The sequence below is a fragment of the Lynx rufus genome, unplaced genomic scaffold (genome assembly GCF_022079265.1).
Source record: "Lynx rufus isolate CCGP_SWC_20201006 ecotype Redwood Valley unplaced genomic scaffold, mLynRuf1.p SCAF_24, whole genome shotgun sequence".
Classification (NCBI taxonomy): domain Eukaryota; kingdom Metazoa; phylum Chordata; class Mammalia; order Carnivora; family Felidae; genus Lynx; species Lynx rufus.
Genome location: NW_025814839.1, coordinates 12,803,537 through 12,823,019, shown reverse-complemented (window position 1 = coordinate 12,823,019; position 19,483 = coordinate 12,803,537). Strand labels below are relative to the sequence as shown.

Genomic DNA, 19,483 nt, shown 5'->3' with positions numbered 1-19,483 from the left:
AAACATCAAATCAACGGCACCGAGTCTTAAGGAATGTTAAAGACTCACACAGATGCACTGAGAATCACACTGACCTCTTGGGCAATCAGGAATGTGATTCTTCGGAGTCCATATTCCACAAGGATGTTTTTCTGCATTAAAAACCAAATATGTAATGGAATAGTATTTAGCCACAAAAAGAAATGAAGTACTGATACAAGTTCCCACATGGATGAACCTTGACAACATGATACTGAGTCAAAGACACCAGTCACAAAAGACCTCACATTGCGTGATTCCATTTATATGAAACATCCAGAATGGGCAGATACATAGAGACAGAAAGTAGATTAATGGTTGCCCAGGATGGGGAGGGTGTTTGGTTGAGGGAAAATGGGGAATGATTGCAATAAGTTGTTTTGGTAGGTGGTGATGGCGAAAATGTTCTAAAATATATTTAGGGGTGCCTGGATGGCTCAGTCAGTTAAGAGTCTGACTCTCGATATCAGCTCAGGTTGTGATCTCACAGTCACAGGATCAAGCCCCATATCAGGCTCCATACCGGTCATGGAACCAGCTTAAGATTCTCTCTCTCCCTCTGTCTCTGTCCCTCCTCTCTCCCTCTCTCTCTCAAAATAAATAAACATTTAAAAAAAGTAAATAGTGGGGTGCCTGGGTGGCTCAAGTCAGTTAAGTATCTGACTTCAGCTTAGGTCATGATCTCATGGGCCATGGGTTCGGGCCCGACATCAGGCTCTGTGCTGACAGCTCAAAGCCTGGAGCCTGCTTTGGATTCTGTGTCTCCCTCTCTCTCTGCCGCTCCCCCATTCGTGCTCTCTCTCCGTCTCTCAAAATGAATAAACGTTAAAAAAAATTTTTTAATAATAAATAGATAGAATGAAATATAATGATGGTTACACAACTGTACTAATATTCCAAAAAGCGCTGAATTGTACATATTCGATGGAGGAATAATGTAGTATGTGAATTATATTTAATAAAGCTGCTATATTAAAATATATATATACATAGACATACAATTCTTTAACATATCATGAAATCTTTTTTTTTTATGAAATCTTTAATAAAATTGAGGAGGGAGGTCACTGTTATATTAAAAAGAAAGACAAGTTGGGGTGCCTGGCTGCTGGCTCAGTCAGAAGAGCACGTGACTCATGACTTGGGGTTGTGAGTTCTAGCCCCACGTTGGATATAAAGATTACTTAAAAATAAAAACTTTAAAGAAAAAAAAGATAAGTTGAGTAAAGAAACAAAAAAAGTATACTTTTTGTATATGCAGTATGACTGCATTTACACAAAATTCCAGAATAGATGAAACTAATCCAAACTGTTAAAACTCAGGCTAGTGGTCGGTTATCTCTGGCAAGGAGAAGCTGGGAACATTCATTTTTTCTATCTGAATGCTGGTTATACTTAGGAATTCACTATGAAAATTCACCAGGTTGTACATTTATGATTTGTACCCTTTTCTGTATGTTAAACTTCAATAGGAAGGCATCCAAGAAAAAGTACAAAACTGTTTTTAGTTAATCCCTAAATGAAATATTATTACACACAGTATTATATAAGGGGAAAGAAAAAACCCAAAAGACAAGGAAATACAGTTCTTGCTTAACTTGTCCATACGGTAAAGAAACTTATCAGGGGAGATGAGTTGTCTTGGCGCATTTCAGAAAGACGTAACTAGACAAACACAAAAGAATACCTAATGGGGGTTGCCTGGGTGGTTCAGTTGGTTAAGCGTCCAACTTTTGGTTTCAGCCCAGGTCATGATCTCACAGTTCATGGGTTTGAGCCCCAAATCGGGCTCCACACCGACAGTGCGGAACCTGCTTGGGATTCTCTCTCTCTCTCTGCTCCTCCCCTGCTCGTGCTCTCTCTCAAAATAAATAAACTTTAAAAAAAAAGAATACTTCATGGAACATTGGTTGCAAAGAGAACAAGATAAACCACAAAACAAAGAGGATGTGAATGCGGCAAAACTAACCTGGTTAGGGGGAACCTGAATCATTAGTTCTCAACTAAGGATGTGCATCAGTGTGTGCATGGGAATGTATATGTATATTAATGTGTGTATGTGAGAATATGTATGTAGGTATCTGCTTAATGTAAAAAAAAATTTAAATACTCTAGCAATATATTGGAAAGGACATTAAAAGTCCTTCCTTTCCCCCAGGTATATATTGTAGCCCTCCTCTCTTTGGTATGTTACGTATAGACACATATATATATATATATCACTCACTGCCCATACTTTTCCCTCCACTCTGCCCTCTCCAGGCAAGAAACACCAATTATCGTGAGCATCATTTGATCTGGTTATAGGGTAGGGCTAACCGCAACCGCTCAGATGTTGCCTTATCAACGCCATGGGACGCCACGTGTAACTTGAGTAAGAACATCAGCTAGGTCAAGAAGAAACCAGCCAAAGGGAAACACGTCAATATCTTCATCCCGGGGCTGGACTGTAGGGCTGTGGGTTTCATTTTAAAACCTGCTTTTCAGGGGCGCCTGGGTGGCGCAGTCGGTTAAGCATCCGACTTCAGCCAGGTCACGATCTCGCGGTCCGCGAGTTCGAGCCCCGCGTCAGGCTCTGGGCTGATGGCTCGGAGCCTGGAGCCTGTTTCCGATTCTGTGTCTCCCTCTCTCTCTGCCCCTCCCCCGTTCATGCTCTGTCTCTCTCTGTCCCAAAAATAAATAAAAAACGTTGAAAAAAAAATTAAAAAAAAAAAAAACCTGCTTTTCAGGGGCGCCTGGGTGGCTCAGCCTGTTAAGCATCCGACTTCAGCTCAGGTCATGATCTCACTGTCCGTGAGTTTGAGCCCTGTGTCGGGCTCTGTGCCAACGGCTCAGGGTCTGGAGCCTGCTTCAGATTCGGTGTCTCCCTCACCCTCCGCCCCTTCCCCACTTGCACTCTGTCTCTCTCAAAAATTAAAAAAAGTAATAAATTTTGAAAAAATTGAACAGTTGAAAAATAAATAAATAAAACCTACTTTTCAGATTTGTCTGCACCTTAAACATTTTGTACAATGAACATCATTACATTTATTTTATTTATTTTATTTATTTATTTGAGAGAGACAGAGATAGCGCAATTGGAGGAGAGGCAGAAAGAGAGGGAGGGACAGAGACAACCCCAAGCAAGCTCTGCGTTGCCAGCACAGAGACGGACACGAGTCTCAAACTCCTAAAACCGTGAGATATGACCTGAGCCGAAACCAAGAGTTGGACGCTTAGCTGACGGAGCCACCCAGGCGCCCCCTACATATGTTGATTAATCAAGTAAAGACTAAGTAAATCACTGACAATAACGTCCCTAAGCTTCCATGGCGTTATCTGGGACTCAGCATCATTCACCCCCATCTTCTGCCTAGGAAGCCCCAGGTCCCCTGAGGGACACCGAGTCAGAGGAGGTAATAAGTGTCCCTCCCACTTGGATACTATGGAGAACACAACAAATGTACAGGTAAATAGACTAAAAACCAACAACTAAAAATTTCCAAGTGGTCTGGAAGTTGAGACCAACTCAGAACTAACAGCCGGGCAGTGTGCCTGGGATTAATTTAGGAGTTCAGAAATCTCAGCATCCCATTTTACAGATGGGGAAACTAAGGAACAGAGAGGTAAGGTGACCTGCCCGAGGTCACACAGTGCCTTCCCACTGTTTCTACCACCTACGCTTGCCAGGCTGCTCCACATCTGTTCGCAGCTGAGGTCTCTGAGCATATATAACAGCTGTCCCTACTGCCCGGGTGAGAAAACATGCTCACAACTGCCACACGGTTATAAAAGCAAGTTCTTTGCATAGATGGCGGTCAGCGTAAGTGACTATTTAAAGATTTGAGTTTTCTGGGTTATTTCGACAAAAAGCATTCCCCCCTAGACCCCAAACTATTCATCGAATGCCTCTGTGAAGTGGCATATATACACTGGCTCATTTCATCATTGCACGGGCTAAGGAGTGTACAGGTGACCCTTGAACAACGCGGGGGTTAGGGGCACCGACCCCTGCACAGTCGATAATCCACGTATAACTTTCGACTCCCCGAGAACTTAATTATTAACAGCCGACTGTTGACCCGAAGCCTTACCTAGAACATCAACAGTCAGTTAACACGTATTCTGCATGTTATATGTATTATATGCTATACTCTTACGATAAAGTAAGCCAATGAGAAGAAGCGTTGTTAAGAAAATCACAGGGAAGAGAAAAATACATTCATAGCCCTAATCCGTGTAGGAAAAGATCTGCGAATGAGCGCACCCGCGCAGTTCACCCCATGTCGTTCAAACGTCCACTGCACATACTTTGCCGTTAGGTCGTTCCGACACCCGGGGAGGGAGAAACTCTGCCCCCACGTTACTGGGGGAGAAGCCAAGGCGCTACCACGTTCGGCTACTTCTGCCCAAGGTTACGGGCTCCCAGGAGTAGCAGAGCTAGGATGGGAAGCGGGTCTGTGGCTCTGAAGTGCACATCAGGACTCGGGCCCATGGGATGCCTTGCCACGGCAGCCCTTCCTTCCTGTCTCAGTGACTTGGGACCAGAGGCACGGCCGGCGTACCTTGGACTGTACGAACGTCCGGAAAATCGGCACCAGCTCCTCATCTTCCAGGTGGTCCGCGTACTGGATGGCCACATTCAGGATGTGGATTGGCTCCTCTCTGAGGCTCTGGGGGAGAAAACAAGGGCAGGGGGCAGGAGGCGTCAGGGGTCCCAGGCTGCCCCCTCCTGGACAGGCTCCCTGCTCAGGAGACTTACCTTGTTCTCTTCTTCAGAGTACAAGGGAGTGCAGGCCTTCCTGAAGAGGGGGATTTCCCTGGGCACGTTGGCAAAGCAGGAGATGACTTCGTCGAAGTTTCTGGGGGTGTGGGGTGGAGAGGTAGGGCTGAGGGGCTGCCGGCTCCTTAAGGTCATAGGTCAAGATTTCACTCTGGCCAGATGGAAGGACTGGGTCCTTCCCCTTTCCCACCGATGGCTCTAGGAGCTCATCCAACTCCTGACCAGGTCCAAGGCACCACTGATGGGGTATTACCCCAAAGGGAAGAAGGGACCTATGTGATCTGAGATCGTGAATAAAAGAAAGGGTGTCCAGTGCTCTGGGGCATCAGCTGGGTTCCCAGTCACTGGCCGGGAGACCCTCATACCTCACTTCACCAAATCAACTAAGGCCATTGCGGAGTTACAACAAGATAACCCAAGCACGAGGCACAGCACACGGGAACGGGTGGAAAATAGGCGATACTAATAGGACTGATCGCTGATGTTTACTGAGAATGCCACCTATCCCTTAGCTACACTTGAAATACGATGTTTAATATACTCCATCTCATTTCATTTTCCTGGTGATCCCATGAAGTAGATCCTTCTCTTATCCCCACGATAAAGATGAGAAAACTAAGGCACAGAGAGGTTAAGTAATTTGCTCAGAGTCTCACGGCGAGGAAGCACATGGCCAGAATTTAAATACGGGCAGGCCACACAAACGAACAGGTGGGGGCCAGGAGAAGCTTGCCTGGCCCCTCTGCTCAACGTGTCTGGGAGACTGGGCCACTCTGGGTACCTTGTGAAGTCCTCAAATCTCCTGAAGGCAACCATGGCCCCCATCCGCTGACACAGTGGGGCAAAGCCGCTGTCCATGAAGAGCTCGGTGCTGTGCCTCAGCAGGTCGGGGTTGGTGACACTGATGGGCACGGCCATCCTGCAGGGGGACCAGAGGAGGGGACTGATGCAGCTGCTTGAAGACCTGGCCCCAAGAGTTGCTCCTGCCCTGGAAGCTTCGATGAACCAGACTAGCATTAGAGCCCTCCCACAGTGGGGCTTAAAATTGCACGCGGAACCGACTGGGGTCTGGGGCTGAGGAGTCCTTTTATTTTCTTATGTTTTTTATTTATTTCTGAGAGAGACAGACTGTGAGTGGGGGAGGGGCAGAGAGAGGGAGACACAGAATGCGAAGCACGCTCCAGGCACTGAGCTGTCAGCACAGAGCCTGACGTGGGGCTCGAACTCACGAACCATGAGATCATGACCTGAGCTGAAGTTGGAAGCTCAACCGACTGAACCACCCAGGCATGGGGCTGGGAAGTCTTCTCTGATTGCTCAGGACCTGGTACAGACTAAGTGCAACGAGCGAGGGAGGGAATGAATGAATGAATGAATGAATGAATGAACGAACGATCCAGACATGCATGCGTGCAGACAAGTCCAGCCTCCCCGTGGTCCCAGGGAAATCCAGAACGGTGAACTCAGCCACAGAGCATGAACACTCTTAGTGCCAACTTCTCCTGGACAGCCCAGCCCTAGGCGGCTGGTGAAAGGGCAGGCTTGGTTCTAGAGAGACACGCCAGGCTTCCGCTCTCCCAGTCCCTCCCTCTCCATCAAACCTGCTCTTGGGACAGGGGTCCGGAACCAAAACAGGCCCCTAGGCCAGCTGCCCGTGAGAGCTTAGCTGGCCACTGCCCCCAGGACTGGCAACTCACCAGCAACAAACACAGACAGATCGCCTGGAGCCCTGGAATCAAGTGAAGAAGGGGTTACGAGAGGGGGTGCTGAAAAGAGGCCTGCTCTCCTGAAAAGGAGACCTCCTTGCAAGACTGGCCCTTGGCTGGTGTCTGGGAACTTGGGGAGGGTTCCCACCATTCCCTGAATCATACAAGAGGCTCGCCGTGCTCCAAATGTTTGTGCCGTGTGGTTTATGCGGAACACCTGCCTTCCTTCTGGAGTCGGGGATTTCAGCAGAAATCCCCGTGTTCGGCAGAGGGTGTCTACACGACCAGCCCCCAGCGGAAACCCTGGGCGCTGGGTCTCTAACCAGCTGCCGGACCGCACTGCACACAGGCCATCACAACAGGTTGCTAGGGGAACAGAGCACATCCTACGGGGCTCCCTTGGGGAGGACTCTTGCACCAGGCATCCTGGGGACTTCACCCCCGTGACCCTCTTCCTTTTGGTGACGGTGCCCCACTTCGCGGACTTTCACTGCGACGTCACAGCCGTGAGCGTGACCTATACGGAGCCCTATAAATCTTCCCAGCCACCTGTCGAGTCTGGGGTGCTCCTGGAGACGCTGGACCCAGGTGGGACAGGGCCTCTGTGCCTTCCTGTTGGGTACCCCTGAAATCACTCCCCACCCCCTCCCCCAGCCTCCCTGCTCTTGGACAGCTAAATACAGAGAAGCAAACGGGCATAGAAGCATGGGCTGAATTCAGCCCGCAGGTGACTTGGGTCCCTGCAGCATTTTTAATTTTTTGTTTAAGTTTACTTATGTATTTTGAGAGAGAAAGAGCAGGGGAGGGGCAGAGAGAGGGAGAGAGAGAATCAGGACAGAGCCTGACACGCGTTTCAACTTCACGAGCCTGGAGATCCCATGACCTGAGCTGAAAGCAAGAGTCGGACGCTTAACTGACTGAGCCACCCAGGCGCCCCAGTCCCTGCAGCATTTTTAATAGCTTCCTACACATCACTTACCTGTTCGGAGCGAAAAGTTGAAGGATTTAATTTTTTTTTTCTTAAGTCTAGATGCCTTACTTCTCTTGGGGGAGGAAAAAAAAGGAAAGATGTGGGCCGGCTGGGCCATTTTCCTGGGGGTCGACCAGCAGCCCGCAGGCACAGCCACTCTCTCCAGCTCCGTTCAGTCGGTTAAGCCTCCAACTTCGGCTCAGGTCACGATCTCGTGGTTTGTGGGTTCAAGCCCCGCGTCGGGCTCTGTGCTGACAGCTCGGAGCCTGGAGCCTGCTTCAGATTCTGAGTCTCCCTCTCTCTCTGTCCCTCCCCCACCCATGCTCTGTCTCTCTAAAGAATAAACGTTAAAAAAAAATAGGACCCCGTGACCACACTGGTGGTCACGACGAATAACCCAGATATATATGTCGGTTCCTCCTAAGGAACAAGGTGCGACTGATCCACAGGCAGCCCTCCTTTCCTAACTGGGTGGGACTCTTAAGGCAAAGAACAGAATGCCTCCTCACGGGCACAGAGTTTCCAAAGCCCTTTCACCATGCCTCCCACTGTCCCCGAAACGATGCCAGGGCCACAAGCACTTTATCCCCTTTTCTCTCAATCAGGGAAAATACCATCATCTCCCCCCATTTTTTTTTTTTTTTTGAAATAGGAAGGGTAAAAATAAATGATAAATATGAAAGAAGGTGCCTCATGGAGAAGCACTTCTTTCCTTCGCCCATAACAGAGCAACACCTGGGGCATCTGGGTGGCTCAGTCAGTTAAGCGTCCGACTCATGATTTCGACTCAGGTCATGATCTCACAGATTGTGAGTTCGAGCCCCATGTTGGGCTCTGCGCTGACAGTACAGAGCCTGCTTGGGATTCTCTCTCTCTCTCTCTCTCTCTCTCCCTCTCTCTCTGCTCCTACCCAACTCATGCTGTCTCTCCTCAAAATAAACTTAAAAACTGTTTTTCAAAAAAACCAAAGCAACACCCTTATTCTTAAAGGCAATGGAAAGAAAAACATAGCTTTTGAAATCCCAAGAGATCCAAATATACCCCGCTCCCCCCCACCCACACACACACTGGAATATTACCCAGAAACGAAAAAGAATGAAATCTTGCCATTTGCAACGTTGTGGATGGAGTTAGAGGGTATTATGCTAAGCGAAATAAGTCAGTCAAAGGAACACAAATACCGTATGATTTCATTCATACGTGGAATTTAAGAAATCAAACAGATGGACATGGGGCAGGGAAGGAAAAATAAGGTAAAAGCAGAGGAGGAGGCAAACCATAAGAGACTCTTGACTATGGAGAACTGAAGGTTGATGGAGGGAGGTGGCAGGGGGATGGGCTAGATTGGTGATGGGCATTAAGGAGGGCACTTGTCGTGGTGAGCACTGGGTATTGTATGTAAGTGATGAATCACTGAAACCAATACTAAACTACACGTGACTTGAATTTAAATAAAAACTTGGGAGGAAAAAAAAAGAAATCATGAACGCTATTGCCCACACGGACCCAAGATCTGGTTAACTCAACGCCCCAGTCATGATGAGACCGTCCTCCTAGCCACAAGCAAAGCCTGCGGGGACCCCCAGGAGAACCAGACACCGAGGGGCGAGGGAAGAGGGAAAGAGAACTCTCCACACTGTAGGGAGAGTGATTGCTTTAGCGGAAGGTGACACATTCTACCTGACCAGAACGGTACTTTGGGTCCTGAAATAAGATGGATTAAAAAAAGACATGATGAGGGAACAGCAGAGGCACACCAGGATGTCCCCAACTGAGCACATCGTGGGGATCCAGACAGGCCAACACCGGCCCCGGCTGGTGGCTCCAGAGGTCCGTCGGGTGCTGCGGAGAGCACTCTGGAGTGAGGCATGTGACTCGAATCCCTACCCTGCGTACAGCTGGGCATATACCAAGGGGAGGCCCCAGGGCCTAAATGGAGATAGGAACACAGTTTTGGCCAACAGATGGTGAGGGCTGAATGAAACAGGGTGTGGAAGTTCACGGTGCCCGACCAATGGCATAGCGATAACCATCACAGGGATCACTAATGCTCACCAACAGCTTTCTGCATGCCAGGCACGCCCCTAAAAGCCATGCGGGCCTTATCTCACTTATTCCCCATAATGATCTAGGAGCGCGCCACCGGAGCGAACGTTCTGCGGTGATGGAATGTTCTAGAACTGCAGTATCCCACGTGGTAGCCACAAACCACATGTGGCTATGGGGCACTTTAAATGCAGCAGGTAGGCCCGAGGAGCTGAATGTGTCATTGAATCTCACTCGATTTAATTTAAAGAGCCCACACAGGGGTAGTGGCTTCCACACTGGGAAGTACAGGTGCATGGGGCAGGCACTGGATTATCTCCTTTTGCAGATGAGAGAACAGAGACGTAGGGAGATCCCACGGTGGGGAAGTGGCGTTCCGGAGGTCCCTCCCCAGCATACTCGCTGGGTCCCTCCAGAGACAGGGCTATGGTGGCCAGGGAGAAAAGAAACACCCACCACCCCTCCCCCCGGGGTGCGCCCCACTCCATACCGGTTTGGGTGGGAGGAGGGCAGCATGAACTGGAATTCTACCACGCAGGTGCCATCTGGGAGCTGCCGGTGCTGCAAACTGTTTAACTCATAGGCGATGTAGCCCCTTCGCACGTAAACCTAACGGAGCAGAGGCACAGAAGACATTCTCGCAGAGGGCCCTCCAGACCAGAGAAAACTCAGGCTGGAGCGATACCAGAAACCCTCTCTAAATGAGCCCTACGAAGTAGCAAAGAGAGAGTCTGCTCACTCTTTACAAGGTTACCTTCTTTGCAAAGGGCTCGATAGTAAATATGTGTTTTATTTACCTATTTTTGTTCATGTTGAGAGAGAGTGTGCACGCACGACGAGCGGGGCACAGAGATCGAGAGAGAGAGAGAGAGAGAGAGAGAGAGAGAGAGAGATTCCCAACCAAGCTCCAAGCCTTCAGCGCAGAGCCCAATGCGGGGCTCAAGCTCACAAACCTCGAGATCATGACACGAGCTGAAGTTAAGAGTCGGATGCTCAACCGACGGAGCCACCCAGGTACCCCTAGGGAGTAAATATTTTGGACTTTGGGGGACAGATGGAGGATACATCGTCTCTGTCACAACTATTCAATTCTGTTGTCGCAGCCTGGAAGCAGCCAAGGATGATATGTAAATGAATGGGCGTGGCTGTGTTCCAATAAACCTTTATTTATAAAATCAGGCAGGGGGCCACATGTGGCCCACAGGCTATCACTTCCAACTCCTACTCTAGAGTGCGCCATCCAGGAGAAATGTAACACAGCCACGTGTGCAATTTTAATTTCAAATTTTCCAGTAGCCACTTTAAAAAACAGGCAGCAGGTGAAAATGTTTAATAATAGACTTCGTTTCATCCCCAATGCCTAACGTAATGTCATTTCCATAGGTAATCAGCAGAAAAAGTATTGATATATTTGAAATTCTTTCTCCACACAAAGTCTTTGGAATCCAGGGTGCACTTTATACTTAGAGCACAGCTCAACTCAGACAAGCTATGTTTCCAGTGCTCGTTAGCCAGATGTCACCAGTGGCTGCCATATTGGATAGCACAGTTCTAGAGTTTAGACAGTGGGAGGTTTTTTTAACTGAATAGGGAATGTAAGAAGTGTGCAGTAAGTTAACATAGCAGGCCTAACTGCTATCCTTCGAAAGGCCCTTGGCCAGGATCAGGAACCTTGGATCTGGGAGGGCTCCCACTATTCCCTGATAAGAATGGTTCATGGCACCCAAGCTATACGATGATTTTATGTTGAACATATGCTTTCTTTCTGGGAGTTCAGAATTTAGTTACATGCTAGGACCAACCCCCAATAAAACCCCCAGGCACGGAGTCTCTGAGCCTCATTTCAAACATGTCATAAGTCATTGCTTGAGGAATTAAAAGTGCCAATAGGAAGGGCGCCTGGGCGGCTCAGTCGGTTGAGCATCCAACTTCAGCTCAGGTCATGATCTCACAGTTCGTGGGTTCGAGTCCCGCGTCGGTCTCTGTGCTGACAGCTCGGAGCCTGGAGCCTGCTTCGGATCCCGTGTCTCCCTCTCTCTCTGCTCCTCCCCCGCTCACGCTCTCTCTCTCTCTCTCTCAAAAATAAACAAACATTAAAAAAAAAAAAGCGCCTACAGGACCCACTGGAAGCTTTCACTTGGCTTCCCCCACACACTTCACCCCCACACGCTGTGTCCCTTTGCTGATCGTACTTTGCGTCCTTTCGCTGTAACAATTCACAGCCACGAGCACGCCTATCTGCTGAGCCCTGCGGTTCTTCCCAGTGACTCACTGAACCCGGGGCTGGTCTGGGGGACACGCACACATTTTAGCAGGACCAAAACTCTCCACATCTCAAGAGACCAAGTAACAATGTAATATTCAAGGTGCGCCTCTTGAGTCAGGGAGAAGAGGCGGGATTGTGTTCAATAAACCCGCCGGACAAAGTGAAAGAATGCTCAAAGCGCTGTGGAAAATTCTCAGACAGAAAAAAACGGGATTCAGCGCACCGAAAAGCAAAGGTGGGGTGCTGCTTTCCACCTGACAGAGGACACCCCCCCCCAAATAGCTACAGCAGGAGAACCTAAATGTCCAGCAAAGGAAAGCAACGGGCCACAGGTCACACAGCTCGGGACTCTGCACAGATTGGTCCCCCTGACTGGAACCTCTGTGCTGCTTCCCACCAATTCTGACTTGCTCCTTAGCTGCCTGCTTCCACATCACTTTCTCATCCGAGTCTGAGCCGAACCTCCCTCCCGGTGAGGTTAGACTCTGCTGTCCGATTCTCAGCATGCCCGTTGTATTTAGTGCGTGTGTCTGTGTGTGTGTGTGTGTGTATCTCCCCAGCCAGAGAGAAGCTCCGTTAGGGCAGAGACCGGGGCTGTTCCCCTGCTGTTTCCCCAGAGGCTGGCACACGGTGGGTCTCAACATAAGTGAAAATTGGAAAGGGGGGGGGAAAGAAAGGCACTTAAGAGCACTACGTGGCCTCACTGCCGGAAACAGGGAGACCTGAGAAGGATTCTTTGAGCTGAAACCAGGGAGGAGGTAAAGGCTGCAGGCCCAGGAGAGTCTGGGGCCATCGCATACGCAAAAGCCCCAAACGGTCTCCATGGAGACCCAGTCAACGTTCTAGCACCAGGATGGGTGACCCGTGGGGTCTAAAAGGTGGCAGAAGAGGGAGTGGGGACCTCAGGGGACCAAGACTCCAAGATCGGAGAGTTTTGCTGCTGGTCACTGCCTTGTCTGCCCCATCGGGACCGGTGACAGGGAGGTCGCCTTAAATTGTCACCTAGGCTCTGTCCTGCTCTATGGCTCAAGCAGACAAGTCTTCCAAAGGTATGTCACGCAGGGAATCAGAGAGTCTGCAGGAGGCGCCTTGGCTCTTGGTGGTTAGCATTTCAACGTGCCCTGCCTGGAGGAGGCCGGACCGGCACCTGAGGAAACGGGGGTTACCAGCAAGCGCCCTGGTCAGAGACCTCGTGAGACCCTGGTTGTGCCACTCCCCAGCCGGGGGACCTCGGGCCAGACGCTCCACCTCTCTGAGCCTCAACGCCCTTCTCTGTGAGATGGGCAGGTAACAGTACCTACCCTGTGGAGAGAAGGATAAGGTCCCGTTCGCGAGGCGCGTGGCCCGGGCTCAGGCGCACAGCAGGCGGGCGGTGGATGTCAGGACCGGCATGTTCGCTACGGGTGCTGTTACTGGGTCCTCCCTCCTACTTACCTCCAGGGACGCCATGCAAACGACCTTGTTAGCGTGGTAGAAGAAAGTGGGCAGGACGTCGAATATGGTCGTCTCTGACAGTATTAATTTCTACAGGATGGGAAGGGGGAAGAAAAGGCAAATGTTACCAAGTTTTCACCAAGATGAGTGGAGGGGTGGGAGCAGGGAGGGGAAGCCGGCGGTGGTTTCTGTCCGTGCTCCAGGCCCGTAGTGGGAGCAGTTCTGGGAGGATTACACCTGGGGCTCCCCATTCCAGATGCGGAGGGGGTACCTGGAGGCCTGCAAATGATCCAAAGCTGGGGGCTCGGGGAACCCAAAAGATGAAGCCGTAACTCAGCCGTGCGAGTGTTCCTGGTTTCCTAGTAAGCTCCATCACATCTGAGTGTTTAAAACTGCACCCGGTGGGGGGGGGGGGGCGCCTGGATGGCTCCATCAATTAAGAATCTCCCTCTTGATTTTGGCTCAGGTCATGATCTCGCGGCTCGTGAGTTCGAGCCCCGCGTCGGGCTCTGTGCTGATAGCATGGGCCCTGCTTGGGATTCTCTCTCCCTCTCTCTCTCTGCCCCTCCCCACCTCCCCCTCTCTCTCAAAAGTAAATAAACATTTATGAATGAATGAATGAATGAATAAATAAATAAATAAATAAATAAATAAATAAATAAAATTCGATAAAATCAAATAAAATACAATTGCACCTCGGGGGGGTGGGGGGGGGAGCCTTGCTGCCTGATACTCTCTGTCCATCCTGCCGGACTGAACCTCTCTCGGGCTCCCCGAGGTCCCGTCGGGCAGCCCTGGCCACATTGGACGGAACCACTGGTACCTGCAACCGTGCTCTGAAGGCAGGTGCCCGCACACGGAGGGCACGGGGAGCCCACCTCCCCGAGGCCAGACTTGGGCCACAGTGTGAGCTCTGTGGCAGGTGGATGGGAGGAAGCGGCCTCACCTTGAGGTTTTCCGGGCAGAACTGGTGGCCATACATGTCGATGGCGGACAGGAAAATGGACTCCACCTGGTTGTGCCTCAGCTCGTAGGACGGGAGGTGGGAGGCGATCAGGATCTGCAGGGGGAGGGGACAGAGGGCTGGGGTAAGCCAAGGGCCGGGCCCTGGGATCAGGACGTGGGATGGCGGCAGAGGGGCCGTGCGGGGTGAGGGATGTGCGTGGCGGGAAGGACGCTCCCCAGGACCCTACCTGTCTCGCTCTGAGGGCCACTTTGCAATGCTCGCTTTTGCTCAGCTGAGTGAGCTCGTTGAGGATGGAGGTCAGCTCTTCCGACAGGGAAGGGTCTGGGCCACAGAGCTCATCCTTTGAGGGGCACAAAAACAGAAATCCAAACGGCTTTTCTCCACCGGAAGGAAACACGCCCAGCCCTCACCCACAGCTGGGGCGTGCGGCCGCCCCAACAACCCAGACAGCTGCTCAGCTCTCTGCACATCCCCGGCAGAGCCTGATAATCATACCCTTGACCACTGTCCACCATGTGCCCCCCATTCACCCCTGACACGCCCTCCACACCTGCTAACATGAAAAATACAACCAAGTCTCTACCTACAGCACCATTAATAGGCGGCCATTATCAGGCATTTAATGTGTCCCAGGCGAGCAACTAGACCCTTTACGTTCATTTCCCCAGATTCTCCCAACCCTCTGAGGAGTTACATTACGATGCCCATTTTACAGATGGGGAAAGTGAGGCTCAGGGCCAATCTGAAGCCAGGTCTCTTCTGTCCCCGAGGCTTCACTTTCCTCTCTACATTGCTGCCTGACTTAAGGGGTTCACAGGTGCAGACAAGAGGGACGAGGGGAAATGGAGCCCGGTACAAACAAAAAGTAAGGTTCACATGGGATGCTCTAGCGAGGGTGTGGTCAGCCGCCCTCTGCGAGTCCCCACGGGGAGCGTTCAGGGTGTGGGGGGGTCAAGGGCAGCTTCCAGCAGGAAGGAGGATCTGAGTTGAAGAAGAAGTAGAGGGGTGATCATTCCACATGCATCCCTCCTCCTGCTTCTGAATGAGGGACCTGCTTGCTAGAGACCAGGGTTGCATGCACCTGCTCTGGACATCTCCTCCTTATGCCCGGAACACAAGAAGGGCTCAGGAATGGCTCAGAGCGGATGTTCCCTAAACACCCTCAGAAGGCAAATCACTGACTGCTGGGACTCTCAACGCCCCAGCAACTCGCCCCCACCCCTGCCGCAGCCCAGGCTGCTTTCCAAGAAGTCACCAGATGGTGGGGCCATGGGTCCTTTCTTCTACTCCTGCCTCTGCATCTCCCTAATTAGAATGAGCCTGCTCTGTTTCTGCGATCAGAACGATCAGCACGTTTCTAACGCATTAACATTTCACACTTGGACACAAACACACGTGCTGAAGAAACTGCACAGGAGATTATTCTTAACCTTCTCTCCCTCCCCGTAAGTGATCTGTTTTAGCTACCAAGTCCCCCTGGTTGGTTGAGCGTCAGACTTTGGCTCAGGTCATGATCTCGCGGTTCGTGAGATCGAGCCCCGTGTTGGGCTCCCTGCTGTCAGTGCGGAGTCTGCTTCGGATCCTGTTTCCCTCTTTCTGCTCCTCCCCTGTTGGTGTGCTCTTTCTCTCTCTCTCTCAAAATATAAACTTTAAAAAAAAAAAAAAAAGAAAGACATGAAGGCCCCTTAAAGACTCAGAAACTTTCATTTCAAAGTAATCATGCAGTTAACAAGTCCTTTCAGAAAGAGTCCTAGGCACCAAATACCATCAAATGCAAAGAACTCACCACTTTCAATAAATATTTTTAGGTGGTTTCTCTAGGGAGTATAAAATAACTCCCTACATTCTTTAGTTTCTACAGTGCAATGCTAAAATATTAACTCTAAATCACGTAGAAACTTTGCAAACATTTTCAATAAATAGAACCAAGAGAGCCAAAAGAATAATGGATCTCACACATCCCCCCCACCAAGCTGGTACATCTACAGCCGCCGTCACTGAGAAGCCCCCGAGAGCAAGTGTCCTAGCTCTCTGCTCCGGGGGCCACCCCACCAAGACTGTCCTCTGATGTCCATAATGTTTAGCTCTTTCATGCCCAGAAGAGAGTCAGTATGTGCACAGAGAGTAGCAAACAGCAGAATAATCCAGAGGTTTCACCCCTGGCTTCCGAACGGCGAGGAGATGGTAACACGTGACAGGCAGACCTTCGGGCCTAAGTTCCCAATCCTGTACTTATGGGCCTCACACTGGGAAGCTCTCCCTCCAAACATAATTTGGAAGAATTGCCAAAACTACACCAGAAATGAGGGTCGGTATATGGAAAACCCCAATAATGATGGTCCAGTTCCACCGGCTGCTCAACTTTGACCGTATGGCCACACCTGCTTTTTCTCTAGCATGCATACACGTGTGTGCACACACACGCTTTTGTTTGTGAAAGCCAGTTACAGACCCCATGATCCCTCCCGGTAAGAATACACCTCCTTGTGGGGCGCCTGGGTGGCCCAGTCAGGTGGGTACCGGACTACAGCTCAGGTCACGATCTCGCAGTTCATGAGCGTGAGCCCTGCATCAGGCTCTCCTGATAATGCAGACCCTGCTTGGGATTCTCTCTCTCCCTCTCTCTCTGCCCTCCTCCCTGCAAAATAAATAAACGTTAAAAAAAAAAAAAGTACCTCCTTGAGAAAAAAGATCTCCTAGCTAACGAAAGAACCATTGAAACATCCAAGAAATTAAACATTAAACTGATATTATATAATACGCAGCCCACGAGGAAGTTTCGCACCGGGGAAAGCTTTCAGAAAGTACTGATGCCTGGGCCACATCCCCAGAAAGCCGGATTTAACTGACCAGGGCTGAGGCCAGGGTGTCTGTATTTTTTAAAAGTCCCCCTACACCTACCCCAGGAGGTTCTCATGTGCAGCTAGGATTAAGAGATCCTCATGCCGCACTAGGAGATTTCAAAATGATTCTTTACAAAAATATCAGTATTTCTGAAACCATCTTGCCAGGGTGTTAACTATCCTATAAGCCCAGGCCCAAATTTGGCCCACCGCCCATTTTTGTAAATAAAGTGGGTTTTTAAAAATTTGTTTTAACGTTTATTTTTGAGAGAGAGAGAAACAGAGAGAGAGAGAGAGAGACAGTGTGAGCAGGGGAGGGGCAAATAGAGAGAGGGAGACACAGAATCCGAAGCAGGCTCCAGGCTCTGAGCTGTCAGCACAGAACCCGATGCGGGGCTCGACCCCACAAACGGTGAGATCATGACCTGAGCCGAAGTCAGACGCTTAATGGACTGCGCTACCCAGGTGCCCCACAAATAAAGTTTATACATTCACTTATATACTGACCATGGCTTCTTTCACGCTACAACAGCAGAACTGAACTGTTGCAACACGGGCTGCATAGTTCTTAAGACCAAAACATTTACTATCTTTACAAAAAAAAAAAAAAAAAAATCTGTCGGCGCCTTCTTGCTAAAACCAAGTCCAGATCTCCTAGTATCTGCTGACCCTGCATTTTCCAAGTGAGTCGGGTCAGAGACCATATCAAGGGGAGAGACCGCGAACTATAAAGGACGCTAATTACCATCTGGTAGGAAGAGAAATAAGAACGAAGAAATTCCGTGCTTCTCCAAGAAGGCAAACCCAAAGTCCTACCAGACTCAGAATCCAATAGCCCCTAATAACTCAAGACTCCGGGGGGCGGGGGGCAGGCTCTGGGTTCCAATCCCAGCTCTGCATTTAGCAGCTGTGTGCCCTTGGCAAAGTGACTTCACCTCCTTGTGCTCTGCCAGAGCGGGAGTGAGCACAGTACGCACCTTCCGGGCTTGCTCAAGTCAACGAGCTGGTTTTTGTTTTTTTGGTTTTTTTTTAAATTTTTTTTTTCAACGTTTATTTATTATTTTTGGGACAGAGAGAGACAGAGCATGAACGGGGGAGGGGCAGAGAGAGAGGGAGACACAGAATCGGAAACAGGCTCCAGGCTCCGAGCCATCAGCCCAGAGCCTGACGCGGGGCTCGAACTCACGGACCGCGAGATCGTGACCTGGCTGAAGTCGGACGCTTAACCGACTGCGCCACCCAGGCGCCCCAACGAGCCGGTTTTTGAAAAGCACGTGAGGAGTGCCCGGCACGTAGGAGGCGCTCTGTGAGCGTCAGTCGCGATTGCACCCAGGGGCGGCTGCATCCCACCCACGCCGCGTGGTTTTATAAACAAAGTCTCATTGGGACACAGCCGTGTCCATTTGCAGGCCTTGACGTTGCACAAGGTCAGGACAGAGGCTGCACGGCCAGCAAAAGCTAAAATATTTCTACCCCGGCCCTTTCCAGAATGTCTGTGGACCCCGAGCTACTCCCACTGTGGGTACAGGGTGCCCCGTCCTGCTTACGATCAACATGATCACCAGCTGGTTCTTCTTGGCCACCTGCGCGTGGGAAAAGATGCAGTCCAGCACCTGGGACATGTTTGGCTTCAGCTGCTCCCTGAGGTTGATCACACACTTGTCGTAGTGAGCTAGAGGGAGACAACAGGGGTGAGGCTCAGGGCCCCCCCACCCTGTGGGCTTGTCACCAGCGCGGGCGGCGACACTTGCCTTGTTGGAAATGGTGTTCCACGCGTAAGTATCTTCTCAGGAGATCCAACACCACTGCCTTCATGTAGCCGCGGGTCCCGCTGCGGTACCTGGGGAGGCAGGGGAGGCTGCTTGAGCCGTCAGCCCTACTTCCCAGAGTGCCTGGGTCTACAGCCGGGGCTTTTAGGACTTCCAAAAGGGGAAAACGGTAATAAAGTATCTGGAGGCTGCACTCCCCAGTCCTCAAGCCGGGGAGGGACGTGGGAGTCGGTTCATTCGCACTGACTCTGCAGGCCAAAGACAGCAGTGACTTGCCCAAGTTCCGACCCCAAGCCAGAATCCAAGCCTGAGCCTTTGGATGGCACCTGCCCATCCCCAGAGAGAAGAGACAGGGTCAGCCTGAAAACCAAAATGACTGACCACCATAGGCATAAAGGCAGCTTGAAAAATAAGTAAATGAAACTTGAGAGACATTGATCGATAGATCCTTATGTAAATTTCACTTCCCTTTTATTATTTTTTAAAACGTCCGTTTATTTTTGAAAGAAAGAGAGCAGGAAAGGGGGAGAGAGAGGAGAGAGAGAGAATCCCAAGCAGACTCTGCACAGAGCCCAACACAGGGCTCGAATCTACAAACCATGAAATCATGACCTGAGCCGAGATCAAAGGTTAGACACTTTAACCAAACGAGGCATCCAGGCACCCCTCACTTCTCTTTTAAAAAACAAATTTTAGGGGCGC

General features: G+C 50.3%; 1 protein-coding gene across 1 annotated transcript in view; it reads right to left on the bottom strand.

Annotated features, from left to right (window-relative positions):
- Positions 1–19,483, bottom strand: part of ACACB (acetyl-CoA carboxylase beta) — a 99,209-nt gene that overhangs the window by 24,605 nt on the left and 55,121 nt on the right. The window contains 12 exon segments of the mRNA XM_047088463.1: positions 75–131; positions 4,563–4,670; positions 4,760–4,859; positions 5,562–5,651; positions 9,493–9,506; positions 9,568–9,630; positions 9,986–10,111; positions 13,203–13,292; positions 14,149–14,262; positions 14,396–14,509; positions 18,560–18,684; positions 18,764–18,852. Coding sequence (XP_046944419.1) covers positions 75–131; positions 4,563–4,670; positions 4,760–4,859; positions 5,562–5,651; positions 9,493–9,506; positions 9,568–9,630; positions 9,986–10,111; positions 13,203–13,292; positions 14,149–14,262; positions 14,396–14,509; positions 18,560–18,684; positions 18,764–18,852 — 1,090 coding nt within the window.